The 16,609-nt window shown below is 58.8% G+C and overlaps 4 protein-coding genes across 4 annotated transcripts; all 4 read left to right on the forward strand.

The window, feature by feature from the left end:
* Nucleotides 1–594: 594 nt before the first annotated feature.
* HRG_06309 (U3 small nucleolar RNA-associated protein 4) lies at nt 595–3,283 on the forward strand (the record flags this gene model as incomplete). The annotated part of the gene is made up of 2 exons (XM_044864780.1): nt 595–1,600; nt 1,662–3,283. The coding sequence occupies 2 exons, from the start codon at nt 595–597 to the stop codon at nt 3,281–3,283; spliced, it is 2,628 nt and encodes an 875-aa protein (XP_044719720.1).
* A 3,063-nt stretch (nt 3,284–6,346) lies between these two features.
* HRG_06310 (rad4 transglutaminase-like domain-containing protein) lies at nt 6,347–7,799 on the forward strand (the record flags this gene model as incomplete). The annotated part of the gene is made up of 2 exons (XM_044864781.1): nt 6,347–6,870; nt 6,950–7,799. 2 exons carry the CDS (start codon nt 6,347–6,349, stop codon nt 7,797–7,799), a joined length of 1,374 nt encoding a protein of 457 aa, XP_044719721.1.
* A 1,307-nt stretch (nt 7,800–9,106) lies between these two features.
* Nucleotides 9,107–10,299, forward strand: HRG_06311 (ring finger domain-containing protein; the record flags this gene model as incomplete). Its single annotated transcript, XM_044864782.1, has 3 exons — nt 9,107–9,625; nt 9,732–10,188; nt 10,241–10,299. The coding sequence occupies 3 exons, from the start codon at nt 9,107–9,109 to the stop codon at nt 10,297–10,299; spliced, it is 1,035 nt and encodes a 344-aa protein (XP_044719722.1).
* A 1,137-nt stretch (nt 10,300–11,436) lies between these two features.
* On the forward strand, nt 11,437–13,600 carry HRG_06312 (GMC oxidoreductase domain-containing protein; the record flags this gene model as incomplete). Its single annotated transcript, XM_044864783.1, has 6 exons — nt 11,437–11,492; nt 11,563–11,682; nt 11,783–11,999; nt 12,073–12,612; nt 12,696–13,299; nt 13,380–13,600. The coding sequence occupies 6 exons, from the start codon at nt 11,437–11,439 to the stop codon at nt 13,598–13,600; spliced, it is 1,758 nt and encodes a 585-aa protein (XP_044719723.1).
* Between the last annotated feature and the right edge of the window lie 3,009 nt (nt 13,601–16,609).

The raw sequence follows: 16,609 nt of genomic DNA on the forward strand, positions 1-16,609 counted from the left end.
AAGCGGGAAGAAATCGGCGGCGAAGCCCTGAAGGTAGTCTTTACATGTGCCGGCGGCTATGCAGTGCTGGCCGTTTGCGTCCGTGTCTCAGGCTTGCGAAGGATTGTGAGGCGCGCGGTCGCCGGCATGGGTTCGGGTTTGACTCTGATGGTGCGCCGGATGCTCTATTGCAAGTCAGGAGGGCGAAAAATGTCCCAGTACAGCTCCAAGCCACAATAGCCGCTGTGAGACGGCAAAGGAGCTGGGCTGGCAAGGGTGAAGAAGCAAAGAAGCCAGATCGTCATCGCAAAAATGACTCGACTTGACGTGCGGTTGAGGAAGGGTACGTACTGGTGGGGTGGAGGGGTAGCGCAGCGCACTGACCACAGCTTAAATGCTTTTGATCAGGGTCGCAGGAGCAAAAAAAACTTCGGGACGAGGCTGAACGGTTGATTTTTTCTTCGCACCCAGCAGCGCGATTACGGCATCTTCCCGCACCACAGCCTTGACACGTCCGGCGGCGAGAAGCGACCACTCGGACGCAAGGGCTGTCATTAGCACGCGATTGGACAGCTGCGGCGCAAGCTGGGCGCAGGCAGAGCAAAGGCGGGCATCATGGACATCCATCGCTGCCGCTTCGTGCCCTATCAGCCCTCGGCCATCAACGCCGTGGCCTTTTCGCATCCCCAGGCAAAGTCAAGCTTACACAGATCGATTGCGAGGCTGGCGGTCGGGCGGGCCAGCGGCGACATCGAGATATGGAACCCCTCGAGCGGCATCTGGCACCAGGAGCTCGTCATCCGCGGCGGCAAGGACCGAAGCGTTGACGGCCTTGTCTGGATCAACGAGCCCGACCAGGATCTGGGAGGCGGCCGCACGCTGATTGGCAAGTCGCGCCTCTTCAGCATCGGCTACACCTCGACCGTGACCGAATGGGACCTCGAAAAGGCAAAACCACTGAAGCACGCCAGCGGCCAGCATGGAGACGTCTGGTGCCTCGCCGCCCAGCCCCCAGACGAGGCCGGCTCCGAGACCCAAGCCTCCAACAAGCTCATCGCCGGCACCATCGACGGCGAGCTGGCCATTTACTCGGTCGAGGACAACGACCTTCGCTTCCAGCGCTTGTTGGTCAGGTCTCCGACCAAGAAAGCGCAAATGGTCAGCATCACGTTCCAGTCCCGCAAAGTCGTCATTGTGGGCTGCTCCGACAGCACAATCCGAGCATACGATGTTGGCAGGGGCCACATGCTTCGAAGGATGACCCTCGGGTCTGATCTGGTGGGCGGCGCCAAGAATATCATCGTCTGGTCCGTCAAGTGCTTGCCAAACGGTAATATCGTCTCCGGCGACTCGACGGGCCAGATTTGCATTTGGGACGGAAAGACGTTGACCCAAGCGCAGCGGATTCAGAGCCACAAACAGGACGTTCTCAGCCTCGCCATCAGCGGCGATGGATCTTCCATCATGAGCGGCGGCATGGACCGAAGAACCTTTCTCTACAAACAGAACGCCGGCGAGGGGCAGCGTTGGAGCAAGGCTTGGGGAAGACGGTACCACGATCATGATGTCAAATCTATGGCGGCGTTTGAGAGCGGGCGCATGAGCGTCGTGGTCTCGGGAGGTCCGCTTCCCCCTCCCCTCCAAGCACGCGTTGCTCGACAGTCGGCTAACAAGAAGCACAGGTCCAGACGCCAACCTGATGATTGTGCCTCTCAAGGAAATGGGGCGGGAGAACCATAGAACGATGAGTAGCCTGCCGCAGCAACCTCCGATGGCAAGCGCCCCTGGTGCTCGATTCATGGTCAGCTGGTGGGATAGACAAGTCCACATCTGGGTCTTTAAAAAGCCGGCAACCGAACTCTTCGACTCGACTGGAGACGGCATCGACCTCAACCAGAACCGGAAGCTTCTCAAGTCCATTGTCATCAAGGGGGACTCCAACATCACCTCGGCTACTGTCAGCAGGGATGGCATGCTCCTCGTCGTATCCACGGCGATAGATGTCAAGGCCTTTCGCCTAAAGCACGAGGACCCAGCCAAGCCCTCGGATGTCAACGTCGCCTCCGCCGAGCTTCCTCAGAAGCTTACCCACCTCGGAGCTAGTCTGGTAAAGCTGTCGCCAAACGGCCGATGGCTTTGCCTGGTCCAGGAAGGCTCTCGTGTCCTCATCGCGGACATGCAGTCAAGCCATGAAGCACCAGACTCGACGATTCAACTACAACGAATGAATCGTCTGCGCCGCGAGATCCCCCGGCACATTACGAATGGCGGCCTCGGCCGCTACGACAGGAGCATTACGCAAGCCGACTTCAGTCCTGACTCTGAGATGTTGGCCGTCGCAGACCTGGCAGGGTACATTGACACGTGGATCTTGCGCGGCCCCCGGGAGGGCCCGAAGAATGGGAATGGCAGCGGGGGTGGCGATGACGCGGCGTCGTCGGATAGCGACTCCGAGGAAGAAGAGGCGGCCTCGGACGCCGACAAGCGGTGGATCCGCAACCCGAATGCAAAGCTCATACCCAAGCTGCCTTCTGCCCCTGTCGTCCTATCCTTCTCCGACTCAATCACCGAACGGGTTGTCCTACCGGGCACCTTGGACCTCGGGGGAGACGCATCGGGGGATTACGTTCTTGCTGCCATCACGTCCAACTGGCACATAACTGCGTTCCATCCTCGGCACGCATCGCTCACAGCATGGGCCCGTCGGCATCCGCGAATGTATTTGCCCGCCGCGATTCAAGACCTCCTGGACCTGCCCAAGGGAATCGTGTGGCAGGGTTCGAGGGTGTGGGTGTACGGCGTATCATTTCTTTTCATGCTCGACATGAGCCAGGACCTTCGCAAGTCAACCATGGACGGGGATGCCCCTGCCGACTCGCAAGTGACGCATGGGACAAAGCGCAAGAGGACGGGCCTGACCACCGGAGCAGGAGGCGTCAACGAGAAGGAAAATCTGACGCCGCACAAGGTCCGCAAGCATGGAGACGACGAGCAGTACGAGGATGTGGACGTGGGCAAAGCCTCCCGCGGAAGCGAAAGTGATGGCGACGACGAGTTGCCCGACGCGGAGGGCGAGCTGTCCCGACTTCGCAACGGCAATGCGGAGGCCGGTGAAAGTGTCGAGGAAGTGGGCACTTGCGCGGAGCGCAAGAAGTGGTGGATCACATACAAGTATCGTCCGATCCTGGGCATGGTGCCCCTCAACACGGCCGACCAGCCGCTCGAGGTGGCGCTGGTAGAGAGGCCGACGTGGGAGATGGAGATGCCGGAGCGGTACTTGGTTGGCGACGAACGCGATCGGTGAAGGCCCGGTAAGGGGGTGTCGGACGTTGGCCTCAAGCCCAGTGCTCGGCACACGAGTGCCGACGACGAGATTTGAGGTTTCTTTTTGTTGTCCTCCGATTGGCTTTGGGGTCTTGGGGTGTTTCCACTGAATGGCCTTGAGCATGGGTCCTTGTGCAGACGCAGAGCCTGGCTGGGATAGAATGAGGCCGATCCGGGCTGCTTAGCCCACTGGGCGTATATTACGAGTCACCCGCAAATGCCGGACATTCCGTGTTGTGGATGGTTGTGAGCATCGCCTGGTAGATGCACCGAGGAACTGAAAGCTCTCCTGACTGGGGTTGTTGTGGTTGGTCTTTGACGACATGCGTGTGTGATGTGGGAGGGGCCTTTGACGGACAGCGAGCAGCGCGGTACGTGGTCTTTGGGATGATGCACATGAGACGAGGATAAGATGGACATGGTTCATCGACGAGGTGTATATGCATATCTGGGATGGCAGGTCTTGATGGAAGACTTGTGGTTGATGCGTACGCAGTGGGCCACGCGGACTGGACGAAGCCAGCAGGATGCTAGTAGGTTAGACGAACCGCACGTGCCATGGACCGCGTAGACCACAGGGGTATCCGTAGTCGAGAGGCAATCCAACATGATAGGGCAGGGCAGCGGGAGGGTAGGCAGATGACGCGTCCCCTCTGACAGGGCCGGCGGGCGGCCACCTTGGGCAGGGCCAGGCAGGCCCGGCGTGGGGCTATTGACCGTGGACGGAAGAAAGGCATTCGTAATGCCCATGTCAAGTCAAACCGGACAAAGGACGTGCCGTGTCGCTGTGGAGAGTCATGGCGCTGTTGACGAAGAGCTGACGGAGGGCGAGCCGAGATGTGGAGAGGGGAAGTTGGCGTGGTTTCTCTGGCCCATGGCACGAATACCGCCGATGGGCCTGTCTTCTTTCTTCTTTTTCTTCCGACGGGGCACGAGTCGTGGCCTTTGGAAGAAGAAGTAGAAGAGAAGAGGTGGGTTGGCGGGCGCTGTGCTTTGCGCTCAGACATTTTCAGTGCATGCACAAGGGAAAAGTGAGAGGGGCGGCATATCCCGCAAAAGCCAAGCTTTGTGATGAGCGGAAATGCCGTCATGTTGATTTATTTGGTAATGGAAAGGCGAGCAAAGGTCGGTGAGCCTTGGTGGACTGATGCGTCTGTTGGGAGTCCTGGGGAGCGCAGGGCCGTCTTTTTATCTCGAAGTTTTATCTCGAAGCCATTCGTCCCCTGCAGCTCGGTGCAGTCAACGTCTAGGCGCGGTTGCAGGCTTGGACAGCGAAGCCACGAGGCGTGGCTGTGAGGCCCTCGGGCTGCTGCGCCATGTACAGTCCAGGCCGGACGCAGTATGTGTAGAATGCAGGGCCACGCACTGTACAGCACTGTACATCTTTTTGAGTGTCTTCAAAAAGACGCGCAAGCAGCGCCCGGCTGCTTCAGGCACCGATCCGCGCTTGGCTCAGCGCGTGGCTTGCCAGGTGTAAGTGTACATGTACTCTGCACAGTTGGTGCTTGCGGTTCCTGCACCGTGTGACAAAGTGACGGCCTTTTCGGCACGCCCTTGAGGACATGGATGCGAGGGAAACGGATGGAAAGATCCGGGCCTTTATTCACCATCTTACGCCAGCTCGATCTCCCCTCACGTACAATGCGAGAGTGCGCATGCAATGCGGTCCGCGAGGGCGCATCGGACTTGTCGGGCTACCAAAGTCGGAACACACCCGCGTCTTTGCTGCATCTCCGTTCTGCTTACAATCCTACCCTAACTGCAGTGCTCGAGTACAAAGTGCTTATTCGTGCGTACAGTGCTTGAGCTCGACACTCGGGTGCGGACTCGGAGCCGACTCGTACCGTGTACACGGGCCCAAACAGCAGGCAGGCTGCGTAGCATGCCTCGTCATCGAACGTGGAGGAGGCTTATTGTTAGAGGCAGGGGGCACGGGGAGGCCGTTGGGGGGAGGGGGTACCGGTATGAGGGCTCGGCCACTGAGCGGAGCTGAAGACCAGACATCTCGCCTATTCTCTCTGGGAAGATGATGGCCAACACCGCTAGTGCGAGAGGAAGCAGCATGTCCGTTGGGTGTCTTCACAAAGCTCTCGTGTGCCGTGGTCGCAACAGGGCATCGGTAGCCGCATGTACTGTACCGCTCAGCCGACCCTCTGTACCTGTTGATATTTTCTCTTGCTTACAGTGGCTGGGTACCTGTAGGGTAGTGTGGTGTAGTGTGTAATAGTGTGTAGGCCCCCCCTTTCGCAGCCGCCGCCGCCCACATACGCCCCCGTCGCTCGCAGCCACCCCGCGACGGGGCCTTTGCCGGAGCGCTGATTGGCCGCGGCTGCGCAGGCTGACGCGTAAACCGCCAAGTTCCTCTCTCTCGTCGGGGCCCCCTGTTCGTCGTTCCTCGCTCTTGTACCCATTCGTCACCACCCACCCATGCCACCCTCAGTCGTTCTTCGTCTCTCCTCCCCAGTACTGTGGTATTCGCTCGCTCTGCCTCTCCCCCTCGCCCTCTCTTTTCGCTAGCAGGCCTACTGCTGCCGGCCTGCCTTAACTCGCCACCCCCTCCATCCTGCTCGCACCGCCTCGACTCGACTTCTGTCCGTCGACTCCCCCCCGAGAGCCCCCCTTCTCCCTCCGCCCACGATCTCCCGCATTCCTCGACGACGGCGCGCTTTGCAATTGTCTACGCTGCAATTCCGACTGCGGGTTTTGGCATCACCTCGACGACAATTCATCATCGCCCACCTCCCCCTACCCGGGCCGCCGGGCGGCGACGATCCCTGTGGCGACTTCGACGAACCCCCCCTCTTCCAGCTGACGACGGCCACCACGTCCGCTGCCACGCACCTCCGGCACCCGCCCTGTCCACGACGGCCCTCGACGACTCCTTCATTTCCTCGCCGCTCCCCTCGACTGTCTGCGTACTTTCGTCCCTGTCCATCTTGTCTCGACCCCCGTGTCCTCGCCACTTGCTCGATACTGGCAACTCTCCGTCACCCCCATCACCATTCATCGTGCGGGCCTCTCACCCATCAGTCCCTCTCCCACCATGGCGGGGCGAAGCACCCCCTCGGGACCGCCCGAATCGCAATATGGCGAGGAATGGGCTCAGGATCTGCGCATCAAGTTCGAGGGCTTGCTGCGCGATAAGCGCATGACCGACCTGCGCACCACCTCTCGTCATTCTTCTCCCGGCGTCACCGAACGTTCTTCGAGCGCAAACCTCCGCGCCCGTTCCGCTGCCGACAACGCCCGGCCTGCCACCGCCCACGGCCAAGCCACTCCTCCATCCTATTCGTGCATCCGCAATCTGCCCAAGATCCCCACTGCGCCAGCCGTCGGCGACCGCGACTCCCAAAAGTTCCGCAACCTCCTCATCAGCCTGTCACTGACGCCCACAAAATACGAAAACCCTGGCCTCCTAGACGAGGCCCTCCAGACAATTCCTCTCGATCGCATCTACGGCGAGGCCGAGGAGGAGAGCCAGGTGCTGCAGGCCGAGGCCGAGAGCATGGGCGATGGCCGTAGACCCGAGTGGGGATATCAGGACTGCGTCATCCGGGCACTGCTTCGGTATGTTTCTCCTCAACCCCTCTCGTCTGGACCAGAGTGCGTCTCCAATCATGTTACATGAAGTCTAACCAAACCCCAGATGGTTCAAGCGGTCGTTCTTCACCTGGGTCAACAACCCTCCATGTCCCATTTGCCTGTCGCCAAGCATCGCCCAGGGCATGACGGCGCCGACGCCCGAGGAAAGCGCCTGTGGTGCTCTCCGCGTCGAGCTCTATCGCTGTTCGGCCCACAACTGTGGTGCCTACGAGAGGTTCCCGCGCTACGGCGACGTGTGGCGGCTGCTGCAGACGCGCCGCGGCCGTGTCGGAGAGTGGGCCAACTGCTTCAGCATGCTGTGCCGCGCCGTCGGCGGAAGGGTGCGGTGGGTGTGGAACGCCGAGGACCACGTATGGACCGAAGTGTACTCGGAGCACCGGCAACGATGGGTCCACGTCGACGCCTGCGAGGAGGCCTGGGACAACCCGCGGCTGTACGCGGAGGGTTGGGGCAAGAAGATGTCGTACTGCATCGCCTTCTCCATTGACGGAGCCACCGACGTGACGCGGCGATATGTGCGCAAGAACGAGCACGCCAGCGACCGCACCAGATGTCCCGAGGAGGTGCTACTCTACATTACGCAGGAAATCAAAGGCCTCCGCCGCGCCAACATGAACAAGGACGAGCGGTTTCGTCTCGAGAAGGAGGACCAGCGGGAGGATCAAGAGCTGCGGGGATATGTGGTGGCGTCGATTGCGCAAGCCGTCACGGACCTCGTCCCCGGCCCCTCGGGCTCGGCCCCCACCCGCCGGCCCCCCGGACCCCCTGGCCATGACGTGAAGCTTCCCGCCGAACGACCTGGCCAACAAACAGGGTCCGAGGAGTGGTTGCGGGCACAGCAGCAAGCACGGAACCGGCCGTTTCAACCGCCACGCAACCCCGATCAGCGCTGATGCGGGTCTCGTCGCGCGTACGTGTCCTGGCGTCCCTTGTTCTGTCTCGCCGAGGTCGAGTCGTGGTCTATGCCGCCTCGGCCACCAAAGGCCATCTCTACGACACGCGTTGCGTTGTCACCTTGGGTCGACATAATCACGAAGATATCCGCACGACCATGCACGGCCAAAATCATTTCCACACGACACACAACACCAATGGCACAATCGACAATTCGCCCGACTCTTTCTAATTCCTTAGTAATCTCACCACATGAGGACTCAGTACCATTCTAGATCAGGCGTTGAGCGACCAACACAGGCGATGCCGTTGGACAAACAGAAGATTTTGGCCTCTACCGCATCACATACACAACCGTTTGCGTTCTCTTTTTTCCAATTCTCTTTGTACTTGGATAGGGGGCGTCATGGGCAGCGACCAGGGCAGGGAAAGAGTTTTGAATTGTGATATTTTGGACCCTCGACACGAGGTGGGAATTAGGGGGGATCTCTATTGCGGCGGTAATTCTCCCGGGGCGTTTGGCTGGGCTTTGTTTCCATGTACATCTTAGGCGGGCAGCGAGGGCGAAGAGGAGGAATGATGTTGGGCCAAGGGTGGATGGCTTTTGTCCAGGCAGGGAGTGCCTGGGTTGTTTTGCGCATAGCAATAGACGTGGCAGCGCAATGCGCTCGCTGGTCAAGGAGATTTGACAATGATTCCGCGTCGCGAGCCTGACTTGGTCTTGGTAGGGATTGACTGTTTGTTGAAATCGAGGACAGATGAGGCACGCCCGGGGACAACAAGGCACAAAGCCCGCCCCAGACTGATGCGCAGTTGGCCTGCGAGGGAGGATCGAGCCTGCAAGAGAAAACAGTATGAGTTTGAATGCCCCGCCGCAGGATCCATACACGGCAGCAAGCCGTGAGCTGGTGGCCGCCTCCGCGGACCGACAATCGGCATTGTCCCCACTTTTCCTGCACCGCGCCACCTCCGCTCCGTCCCGGGCAACTCAACGGGCCGGGGTCCATGACTAAGCATACGTAACGGCCCAGTCAAGAGAGGCAAATATGAGGCCATTCGCTCCGCGGCACCACCCACGGTCCGCGACTCGAGTCCGCATATATCGAAACCTTGTGTCTTGCCCTCGTGGGTTTAAGTTTTCACCCTTATCAGGGACAATTCACCACCCGCCCCCTCGTCGTGAAAAACCTTTGTTCAACTCGCCTGGCTGCTTCTGCCAACGCGCCGGAGCAAACAGAGCGCGGCATCGCACTCACCCGGGGCCCATTGCCAATCTCAGGAGAATTGCTTGACGCAGTGGGCAGCCATGGAGGCGAGGCTGCTCGCCGCTTCGCCCGCGCGATGGGGACGGGCGCCCGGCTCGACCTGGGATAACCCCATTGACCTCGGCAGCGACGACGAACCGACAAGGCCACAGCGCAGGACGCCTGCGAAGACGGCGGCGCAGATGCTCCCTTCCTCGTCGTCTGGCCACGCGCAAGCCCGCACAAGCGGGGCGTCGGTAGCACCATGCACGCCATCTCACCAAAAGAAGCGCAAGGCACCAGCAGCCGCCGGCGACGACGAGCCGTCATCAGCACGGGAGAAGCGCCTCCGCAGATTCCGCCCGCAGCCGCCGCAGTCCTTCCACGGCGTCTACGCCCGAGCCCTGGACCAGCGCTTCTGCGTGCTCGGGCGCCGGCGCGGCGGCTCCGATGCGTGTCCGCACGAGACGTTTGCGCTGGCCGGGTCGACGGGTAATGTCTACACTGTCCACGTCGGCCGGGAGCCGTTGTGTAACTGTCCCCATGCCGCCAAGGGGAATCAGTGTAAGCATATCCTCTACGTACGTCTGTTCTGCTCGAGACTGCCCGCCCGCCTGCCTGCCTGTTCCCCTCATATCATCGGAAGTGATAAGGAAGGACTTAACGTGTATACGCCGCCTTGTCTAGATCCTCGCCAGAGTGCTCCACGCCCCCTTCAACCTGGTCTACCAACTCGCCCTCCTCTCCTCAGAGCTGCGCACCATCTTCGCCAACGCCCCCAGCACCGCCGGCCAACGCCCCGACGCAGCGACCAGCAGCAGCGACAACGGCAAGGGCAGGCGGAAACCCGTCGAGGGCGACTGCCCCATCTGCTTCTGCGAGCTCGACGCCGCCAGCCCCGAGTCGATAGCCTGGTGCCGCGCGGGGTGCGGGCAGAACATCCACCAGCAGTGCTTCGACACGTGGGCCGCGACCAAGACCGCCGGCGGCCGCGTGCCGTGCCCGCTGTGCCGCAGCGAGTGGCCGTCGCGGGGGCGCGTGGTGGGTGGCCGACCGGCGTCGCGTGCTGTGCGGTTGGACGAGGCGGTGGACAGCGAGGGGTATGCCAATGTTGCGAGCCAGCTCGGCATCAGCGGCGTTAGAGGTGCGTTTGAAGATGCTCGGTTGTTGGTTGGTGGCTAACTTGTCTCTACTAGATACGTCGTCGTATTCGGACTGGCACTGGAGGCATAGTCGGCGGCGAGGTGGTTGGTGATGGGCATGAACATGGGACTCTGGCAAGGCTGCGGGCACGACTGAACTGCCGTCGTTTCCGGCTGGACGAGGACCGGGACGGACGGCGGCTCATCATGGCGGGTTAGACATACTAGCCGACTCACAAGCTTGTCGGTGCCAAAGAGAGACCGTTGCCAATCCTCGGCTCGTCCAAAGTCGGTGGTCAAGCAAAGGGGGGACCATGAGGTGCTCGCCCATCACCAGCTCACACCTTGGCATGCTGACAACCTGTGCTCGGCATACGGATCGTCCAGTCGACCACTCCATCATCACCCGGCCGGCTTACACATCCGCCATGTTGAACTCGTCGACTTGCACAGCGTGATGCAGCGTCTTGTTGGCTACTCGTCCATGCAGTAGGCCGGACTTTGATCAAACACGAGACCAGGGTGGCTTGAAGCATTTCATTGAAGGGATCTGGCACATGTCACCGGATCCGTAGAGGCCGATCCGTCGGTAATTGAAGCTCGGACTTGAGGGATGAAAAATATCAACACCGAGTCTACTGATTCTTGCACATGTCCAGCGAGAGACCGAGCGAGCCATTGACAAAGCCGTTTGGTCTTCCTCGTCCTTGGTGGCCCATGACCGGTTGCTGGTTACACAACGCCTCCTCTCCGCGGCTTCTGGTCCGAGGCTCCGAGCCGTTCAGCACAGCACCTCGCCGGTCTGGAACCCGCTGATACTGTGCTCCATCTCGCAGGATACGCCTTGTGCGTTGATATGCGCGTAGCATGCATATGCACGTCTGACAGCAAACCTCTAGCTCGGCCAGTCAACAGTCGCAGGAGCTCGCGCTGTGCCATGTCGGCAATTTCGCCCAAGCGAGGCCGCATCGGGTCCAGAAGGAGAAGTAAAAGCCGAGGGATGGACGCCGGAACGTGGTGCCATGGACCATCCGCCGTGCTGAGCTTCGTGTCCCCTCCCGTGTTGCACCGTCGGCAGCGGCGGAGTAAGACGGTCCTGGGCCGTATTCGTCGTTTCCAAGGGTAGATAATCCCAGTGAAGCCCACGATGAATGAGGGAGGAGCTCGACCGTCGATAGCATCATTCCATCCGTATGTTGAGGCACTGTCTGTCGAGACAGCAACGCTTCGCCCTCGTAAAATCGAAGACAATGGGCTCCAACAAAGCCAAAGACATGCTCAAGTCGTACGACTTTATCGTGTGCGGGTGAGCCTCTCCTCTCCCTCACTTGAGCGATAGGCTCACGGCTGCGACTTGGTGATGACCCTCGCTGCAGAGGAGGCACCTCTGGCTGTGTTATAGCCGGCCGGCTCGCCGAGGACCCCAACACGACCGTCCTGGTGCTCGAGGCCGGCCAAGACAACGAGAACCTGGAAACCGTGCACATGGCCGGAGGGTATGTCCTGATATATATATCTCCCCGCGACGCCGGCGTCGCACTGTTTCCCAACTCGACGCCGGGGCTGGTGGTGTTCTTCTTTCTGAGTCTGCTGCAGCTGGAGCCAAAACTTCGACAAGGAAACAGATTGGAACATCGTCTCGGAGCCGGGCGCCGGCATCAACAACAGACGAGTCAATTTGAGCAGGGGCAGATTCCTCGGTGGCTCCTCGGGCTGCAACGGAACCCTTTGCGTTCGAGGCAGCAAGCAGGATTACGATGACTGGGGCTTGCCCGGCTGGAGCGGGGAGGAGTTCTTTCAGTATATGAACAAGGTGCGACCATCTCTCCTGGCCGAATGCTCTGCCAGCAAAACAGCAGAATGATATTGCTGACAACGGTCCCCAGGCCGAGTCGTTCACCAGCAAGCCATGGTTCCAGGCGTCCAAACAGTCGCACGGATACAGCGGGCATCTCCACACCGAACCCTTCGACCTCGGCCCCATCTCGGAGCTCCTGCGCAGGTCCATGGAATCAAAGGGCCTGCCGTTTGACGCTGACATGTTTTCGCACGGCGAGAACCCCCACGGATGCGGCCACGTCCCGAGAACCGTCCACGCCGGGGTCCGGACGACGGGTGCCGACTTCATCACCAAGAAGAACAAAAGGGCCAACGTCACGACCGTAACCGGCGCCCACGTCGACAGGGTCTTGGTTGAGAAACAGGACGACGGCAGTCTCAGGGCTGTCGGTGTCACGGCTGTCCTGGCCGACGGCACTGGCTTGGAGGTCAAGGCGAACAAAGAGGTCATTGTCAGTGGCGGCACGTACTGCAGCCCGAATATTCTGAACCGCTCCGGCATTGGCGCCAAGGAGGAGCTGGAGAAGCACGGCATTACCACCATTGTGGACTTGCCGGGCGTTGGGAAGAACCTGATGGACCACCTGGTGCGTGTGCGAGATCCCATGCGCGCCCATCGGGGGGCTTGAGTGCAAGTCAGTGCCATCACTGACTTCATCCCTCGGGACAGATCGTCTTCCTCATGTACGAGACGGACAAGCCTGGTCTGACGCTTGATCACCTGCTGTTCCACGAGGGTGCGTATGAAAAGTCTCACAAGCTCTGGCAGGACGAAAAGAAGGGGGCCCTCGCCAACATACCGTTTGGCATCTTCGCCTTTGCGCGGCTGGATTCTCGGATGGCCGACTCGCAGCTCTGGAATGCGGCTCCCCGGAAACCCGGCCGCGACCCCATGGGCTTGACGCCGACACAGCCCAACATCGAGTTGATGACGGCCGAGAGCTTTTTCGCCCCCAAGCAGTACAATGTGCTGCCGACTGGTGGGCAGCATGTCTTTTGCATCGTCCCCGAGCTGTTTGGCGCACAGTCTCGCGGCTCCGTGTGGCTGAGGAGCGCTGATGCGACAGCGTTGCCCGTCGTCGACTGCGGCTACATGAGCGACCCGCTCGACCTCGAGGTCATGGCCGAGGCGTGCCGTCTTGCCAACGAGATTGTCGTGGACGGGGCGGGGACAAAGGATATTGTCAAGGGCTCGTGGCCGCCCGAGGCGTCGCACCATGAGCTCTCGACGAGGGAGGACTGGATGTCGCACGTCAAGGAGCACGCAACGACATGTGAGTAGCGATGCCAGCCAAGTGCTGCTTCGCGGCAGACGGTTTGCTGACAATGTCCCTCGCTTGCCGAACCCCCCTAGGCTATCACGCGTCGGGCACCTGCGCCATGGGCAAGGAATCCGATGAGAGTGCCGTCGTCGACGAGAATCTGTGCGTCAAGGGTGTCAAAGGGCTTCGGGTCGCGGACTGCAGCATCATGCCCATCCTGCACGGCGGCCACAGCCAGATGCCGGCGTATGGAATTGGAGAGAAGGCTGCGGACCTGATCAAGGCCACATGGGGCCTGAAGTCGGCCACGTGAATGGGAGAGATGGCTGGTAGACTGACCGACTTCTTGTCGCTTGCAGTGATGGCTGGCTTGCAATTCCCGAGGAGATAGAAGCTCGTCGTCGGCACACGGCACGTATCGGGGGTTTATCATAATTACCTAGTAATATCTGTTGCGGGCATACGGCCGACCTCACCCCGACCTTGCAACGTCTGCTCTCAATCCGCAACATCAAGACGTGTTCAATGACCGAGAGGCGGATGATATCGAAGGGCAAGGGATCATTGCATGGCCACGCGCTTGGATCTTGTTGAACCGCCAACGACAATCGTACAGCTAGGAGCGAATTTGGCGCCTTGCTCTTCCCAGATGTCTCCATCCGATTCACAAGAGCGCTATGCTTCGGCTGTGCTTTGCGGGATACAGCACGGCCTGGGATGTAGCCGAACCTTTTCGCCAAAGAAACGCAAACGGAGGATCTCTCCATATATGCAATGTCACCTTGATATTTACTCCACCCATCTGCTAGTGTAGCTGCGAGTTATAGAGTTGTCGAGGAGAGCCGAGCCCAGAGGGCTCAAGAGCTGGCAACTGAGTCTGCCGGGCCAACATGACACTGCTAGCAGAAGGACGTGCAAAGGACGGAACATGCATATAGGGACATCTTAATGCCCTCTGTTGGCTAGTTATTGATGGTATTTATACTTACATAAATCCCGTTACTTGTCTTAATAAATATATAGGATATGTTGGATCCACCTGTGCACTAGGCACCGATCGCGCACGTATAACTAATCGACCGCGCTAGTCACGTGCGAGTAAGAGGTGAGACACAGGGAGGAAGGTCTTTGCACACAGTTTGTATGGGACACGTTTCCCTAGTTACACAAGATATAACCAATTGAACCAGTTCGAATAACCTCACTGCAGTGAAGAGCCTGTCCACACTGATCAGTGTCGCCCGGCAAAGGTGACACAGAACAGCAAGACGGAAGAGAGCTAACCTATCGTCACGCTCTGCAAAGCGAGCTCCTGACGGTAGGATAGTTGCTACAACGCGCGGATTGCTACGAAGACTCTGCATCAGAGCCCACTCTAGTTATCCAACCGTGCCTAAGCTTTGCTGTCATCAGCGACCCTTAGGCGTGCCCTATCGCACATTGATAACCTCATTGACACCCTGTGCCCTGTTTCTCAGCACACAGCCTGTCAATATGTCTGACAATTCATCTGCCGCACTAGCCCCGGCAACAGCCCAGGATACCCCGGCCAACGTGTCTCTCGAAGACAGGCAACTCGTTGAACGGAACCTGACGATCGTGGAGCTCCTTCACTCCCGATCAGGCATTTCGACGCGGATTTCCTCAACGAACCTATCACCCAGAGCTCCTCCCTTGTCCACCGCAACAGCTTCTTCTTAGGCTGTGTGGCAACATACACGGTGGATAAACGTAACCACGGAATTGCCCTGCTTGGGGATCTGTATAACGACTTCACGGGATGGAGCTATGATGACTTCGAACTAATCAACCCACGCCTTAGATCAAGACTCCGGACGCTTCTCAGAATTAGGGGGATCTATATGGGCAAGGCCAACTCTAGCATCTCTCGAGCTTTATGTGGCCTTCTAACAAGTAACGAACTTCCTGAATGGGATGAGAACGAGTTGCTTGGTCAAGAGGTTGCTGAAAACACCGTGGCATATAAGGTGAAACAGAAGCTGCTCCAAGGAACTGTTAAAGCGGCTATATCGTCACCGGCACCGGTAGTAATCCAGCAGCCAACTATTACCCGACCGGCGGAACCGGAATCCCCTCAGATCATTGAGACCCATCAACCCGCTCAGCAAGAGCCTCAGCATCAATGGCGCGAATCCCCTCGGTATCAGCAGACGCTCCCCGTACGGACTACCAACTTCCGAGATGCATACACGAGCATTCCACCTGTTCGATTCGAGAACGAGGAAGTTGAGGCCGATCTCACGATTAGATTCATTAAGATATGGGACAAGAAACTAGCCTATACCGGCGAACCATACGATATCTTCGATGACAAGATCCGGAAATTCATGAGCGTGTGCCGTCAAGCAAACATTCCTCCGTCTAAATTCCATGGTGTTATCCTTCGATTCTGGCCAAGGAAGCTCAGTCCTTCTTTCTACACGAAATCAGCACTGATTTAACCTTCGCTGAGATGTATCAGAAGATGAAAGAGCACTTTGACACCGAAATCAACCAGAAGATGTATCATACCCACTGGAGCACCCTCACCTTCAGCCGACTTCGGGCTGAGATGCCCGTAAGTCATCTGACGAGGTCCTCCAGGCCCTTCTTACGAAATTGCGGCTCTGTAGGAGAGCACTCGGGGATAAGTCTGGCGGCGAAGGTGGCCTGATCGATGCAACGCTCAGGGCGTGCCGTGGTGTGCCTGAATTCCGACTCGCGATATACTCTCCCGCACCTACATTTGAGGGATTGGCATCACAGCTTCGATCATCGCTATCTGCCATGCAAGATGAACGATCTGAACAACCCAGTGGCCAATATCCCCAAGACCTGGATAGAGGACATGATCAGCACTTCGTGGATCGCAAATTTCAGCGAAATTCCGGCGGAACAAGAGGTCAATCACAAAGGCGTCAGCCAAATTGGAAGAAGAAATGCTACGTTTGCGGCAAGGAAGGTTGTTTCTCAACGAGACATCCTGAAAACGAGAGAAAAGCAGCCAAAGAGAAGTATCTACGAGAGAGAGGCTTCCACGGTCAATCTCGTTCGTATGCTATGTTCTTGGCTGACTATGAAGGGAATCACAGGATCAGGATGACTCGAGCACCGAGGAATCCGATGATTCTGACTCCTCTGACCCTTATGAATCGTTCTACGCTGCTGCGACCTTTCTGTCCAACGAAGCTTTCCATCATCGGATCTCTCAGTAGGCATCAAGTTATTCAACAGTGACGAACCCACACAATTCATACTAGATCGTTACTCTCAAGACTCGTTCCAAGGAATCATGCCGGACACAGGTGCGGCATGCATATCG

Source organism: Hirsutella rhossiliensis (assembly GCF_020360975.1).
Source record: "Hirsutella rhossiliensis strain HR02 chromosome Unknown scaffold00006, whole genome shotgun sequence".
NCBI classification, from domain to species: Eukaryota; Fungi; Ascomycota; class Sordariomycetes; order Hypocreales; family Ophiocordycipitaceae; genus Hirsutella; species Hirsutella rhossiliensis.